Raw genomic sequence first — 3952 nt, forward strand, 5'->3', positions numbered from 1 at the left:
GCTGTTTTCCCATCGCTATCAAGTGATAATGCCATTATACGCTCTGCTTTGTCATAAGTCTTACTTCCTGGTTAGCTTAATGAAAGTTAGCCGCAGGAACAATCATGAGAGTTGGAACAGAAAGGTGGTTACTTTGGTTGGTTTGATTTGTGCTGAAGTGAAGGAACAGTAGGATCCAGCAACAGTCTTAACTTGCATCTGAATAAAAAAATGTGTCAGAGACAGCGCTGTTATGAATGTTCATGCAATCTCTTTGTGGTGTGATTTAAAGGTAAATCTTAATCTTTGAATTGATCCAAACTGACTACAATCTGAAAAATGATTCAACCTGATGATGTCCATCAATAGTAAACTGGGATTGGATAAAATAAGTTGTTTTTGTACAGACAGAACCCAAAAAGAAAAAAATGGAGGGAAAAAAATTAGTTTGAAGTCTATAATATTAAAATCCTCTGTTATGATACTGGATGTTGCTGGAGATATGTCAGTTTATTTTCCTTTTGTGTTTCAGGTGGTTTGCAGGGTGGCAACTATATCTGTTCACACAGTGATTCTTTTACATGCAACAGAACTGTATACAAGGAAATTCAAGTCATGTATAATTAGTAAAGGACATTCTTTTCTCAAACCTTTTCAGAAACCAAATCAATTTGCTGTATCAATCTCGAAATAGGACGTGACTACTGAATTAAAGAGTATATGACCATTTTCCTGACCTGTTTGAAAAACGGTCAGTCTTATAACATATGATATATCAGAGTATAAATTCTGGCTCTTTGAAAAACATACATCATTGTTCATGAATTCACTGTTTGAATAACTTTATAAATGCGTTCCATGTAGGACCCCACCAATCAGAACGCTGTCAGGTGTCGCCTACAAAAATAGAACCCTATGAACATTAAAGGTATGTTCCCTTCTTGTGTTGAAGTGACCAATAGTACCCCACATTCCTGCAAATCAATAACGAATCATAAGAGCTTATTGGCCTCTTTATCCTGCTTCTCAACAATATCAATAGCACAGCAGCAAAGAGTAAACACACATTTGTGTAATTTTTTTTAGGTTTGATGGCAATATCTCCTCTGTTTAGACTGGAGTCTAACTCGTGCAAACATTTCTGCATTCAAAGCTGCTGTGGGTAGGGTTAGGGTTTCACAGAATGTAAACTAATTTGAATCAAGTATCAAAACTGCTGATTCTTAAAAAAGCCTTTCAAATGAGTGTCCTATTTAAATCTGAGGAGGTTTTAATTCCAACATTTGCAAGTTTGGAGTTTCCGATTCAGGCCTACATTTTCCTTCATGTCTTTGCTATGTTGCCCTTTGCTGATGAAATAAGAATGACAAGAGATAAAAGGTAGTTTATCAATTGTTCTCGATAGAGAGAGAGCGTTAGTCCAATCATCCATACTATAAGGACAAGATCAAAATTGCAAGTGTGCATGCTCTATGGTTCCAAGACCCAGGATGATCCAGGTGTTTTTGTTCTCGATTGGCAGGCCATTTTGGCTCAATGCTACACTGATCAAATGTCCCTAATGACGTATCCAGTTCTCCAAAGCATTGCAAAAATAGATAATAAAAAGCAAAGGGGCGATGCGTGTCTATCATACAATGAGCCAGAAGTTAATGCTATGCAGACACACGCACTAAGAGTGTGGTAAGCCTTAGACCTAGAAGGAGGGGATTTAGCTATTAACATGAATAACTTAGCTGACAAAGGAAACATTTCATTTGGCTTTATTGAGTTTTTAGGTTTACCTTAATGTTAAGATCCCAATGTTAGAGGAATTATATAATCAGGGCTCTTACCTAATAGTTCAATTACAAAATACTAGCGCAAATGGCAGACTTAATCTACATAATCTGCTATGCCGACCAACAAGGAAAGTCGTGTCCCCTTTGGATTGGGGGTGAGGCAATTCCATAAGGGAAGATATTCAAGTATGTCATTTCCATTTCACGGTTAAGGCTCATATCAAATGGAATCAATCCCCTGCCAATGAGAAAATCCAGAAAAAAAATTATGGAAATGAATCCTTTAGCTTTTTAAAATGCATGTAAAGAGGAATCTTCATTTTGGTGCCAGACGAAAAGGTCAATGAGTCGCAATAATCATTAATGCATTATTCACTAGGGATAAGAAATATCCATATTGTTCTCAGGCTGTTGGTACAGAGTTCATTCATAATTAGTTTGCAATTTGGTTTTCTTGTTTGCCAACAAAGCTAATATTCCTAATGCTACAATAGCAGCTATGCTTTTAAATGCTTGCAGAGGTTAAACTCCAGTCGTCTTTTTGAGATGTTCTGGTTTTATAGATACAGATATCCAATCCAGTAAACCAGATTGAAAAGGCCAAAAGCAGTGGGAAAGAATATTCGCGAGTAAGAATCAATCTTGGAAACGTGCACATGCATCCTGTTTTCACGCCAGGCACCTGAGCGGCAGTCATCGAAGCAGCAGAAGAAGCTGGTGCAGTCTTTTCCATCCAAACACTCGTAAGCATAGTCGTCCTCCTCGTGATAGGGCACAATGTTGTTCATCTGCAGCAGGGACGTGCCGGGGCGGAGATTCAGCATGCTGGATGCTTTCTGTTGTGGAGGGAAACAAAGACATATTTCAGTATGTTGCCATTAGACTAATTTGGTTCAAAAGAAAGAAGAAGAAAGGAATGAGTGCTGGGTACCTGTGTGTTGTTGTTGACTTTGGACTTCTTGGTCGGTCTGTTGCTGGTGAAGTAGTGCAGAGTGCCGTACTCCATGAGGGCAGCGAAGGTGAAGATGAAGCAAACGGAGACGAACAGATCCATGGCAGTGACATAGGACACCTTAGGCAGGGACTTCCTGGAGATGGTGCTTAGAGTAGTCATCGTCAGGACTGTAGTAATACCTAAATGGATTGTTAAGGTGGAATATCAAATACTTTCTCATAAAGAATTTGTCAGAATATGTATGTAACAGCAAAAGCACTGTTGAAATTACGATGTGAGGAGTTCTTTAAACTTGGACTGGAATGAGTTTAGTTTGGACAGATAAATAGCACCACATCAAGAGTCTTCTTAAAGCGTCAAACCATTACCTCTTCCTGGGTATCATTGAATAAACTTACATTACACTTACAACAATCAGGTGTTATTATGAAGACTCATGTTACTTGCCAGCCCCTAAAGTGCATGTGTGTTTCTTCTCCTCCTGCTATTCCTCTTTTTTCCCTGCCCAGTTTTCTGACCAGGACTGCGGTCGAATAGTCTTTTTGCTTAGGGAAAGTTTCCTTACGGATAGAAATGACAAAGGAGTTCCGAAGTGGCAGCCATGATAAGAACTGTTCAAATATTCTTGATGATAAGAAAAGGAGCTTCAATGCTTCCCTTGTTATCTCCTTTAGCCTAGGATACACAGCCCATCCTTTACAAAATACATTGAGATAATGCCATCCCTCAAGTCTTTGCAGTTTCAACATTTAAAGTAGGGATGCACCGAATATTCGGCCGCCGAAAATTATCGGCCGAAAATGCTTAAAAAGGCCCTTTCGGCTTTCGGCCGAAAGGGTTCTAGCACCGAAAAAATATCACCGAATGTCAGAGAACAGGGTTACGTTGGTAAGCTAACGTGTTGTTGTGATGACGTAATCAAAACGCGGCGACAAGCACGGCGCGCGACCATGCTCGCGGCTGGCTCACAGCCAACATGTCTGCCGCTTGGAGATATTTAAAAATATCAGAGAAAGAGGCGCGGATTGCGATTTGTAAAACGTGTTCAGCTGACATTTCTTGAGGGGGTGTAACTGCTAAGACTTTCACCACTTCGGGATTACTCCGCCACTTGAAATCAAAACACCCGGACAAATATGCGGAGTAAGATCAAATCACAAGCACTGACAGCGAGAGACTGTTCAGCGCTGCCTCTCATGTGCTTGATGAGAAGAGGAACAGACTTATGGCTGATAAA

The 3952-nt window shown here is 39.8% G+C and overlaps 1 protein-coding gene across 1 annotated transcript; it reads right to left on the minus strand.

The window, feature by feature from the left end:
- LOC104941903 (gamma-aminobutyric acid receptor subunit gamma-1-like) lies at positions 1 to 3528 on the minus strand. Its single transcript, XM_010767067.1, has 3 exons — positions 3281 to 3528; positions 2692 to 2894; positions 1 to 2596 (listed from the first exon to the last, which is right to left on the minus strand). The coding sequence occupies exons 1-3, from the start codon at positions 3462 to 3464 to the stop codon at positions 2318 to 2320; spliced, it is 666 nt and encodes a 221-aa protein (XP_010765369.1). The 5' UTR covers positions 3465 to 3528; the 3' UTR covers positions 1 to 2317.
- Between the last annotated feature and the right edge of the window lie 424 nt (positions 3529 to 3952).

This window comes from Notothenia coriiceps, unplaced genomic scaffold (assembly GCF_000735185.1).
Source record: "Notothenia coriiceps isolate Sejong01 unplaced genomic scaffold, NC01 NC01_scaffold00004052, whole genome shotgun sequence".
NCBI lineage: Eukaryota > Metazoa > Chordata > Actinopteri > Perciformes > Nototheniidae > Notothenia > Notothenia coriiceps.

Bases quoted from the DNA above. Each gene is read 5' to 3' on its own strand.
- LOC104941903 (XM_010767067.1), bottom strand. From the start codon at position 3,464: ATGTTGAAACTGCAAAGACTTGAGGGATGGCATTATCTCAATGTATTT. The intron at 2,895-3,280 runs GTAAGGAAACTT...CAATCCATTTAG, and splicing joins CTCCTTTGTCATTTCTATCC to GTATTACTACAGTCCTGACG. The intron at 2,597-2,691 runs GTACCCAGCACT...CCTCCACAACAG, and splicing joins AAGTCAACAACAACACACAG to AAAGCATCCAGCATGCTGAA.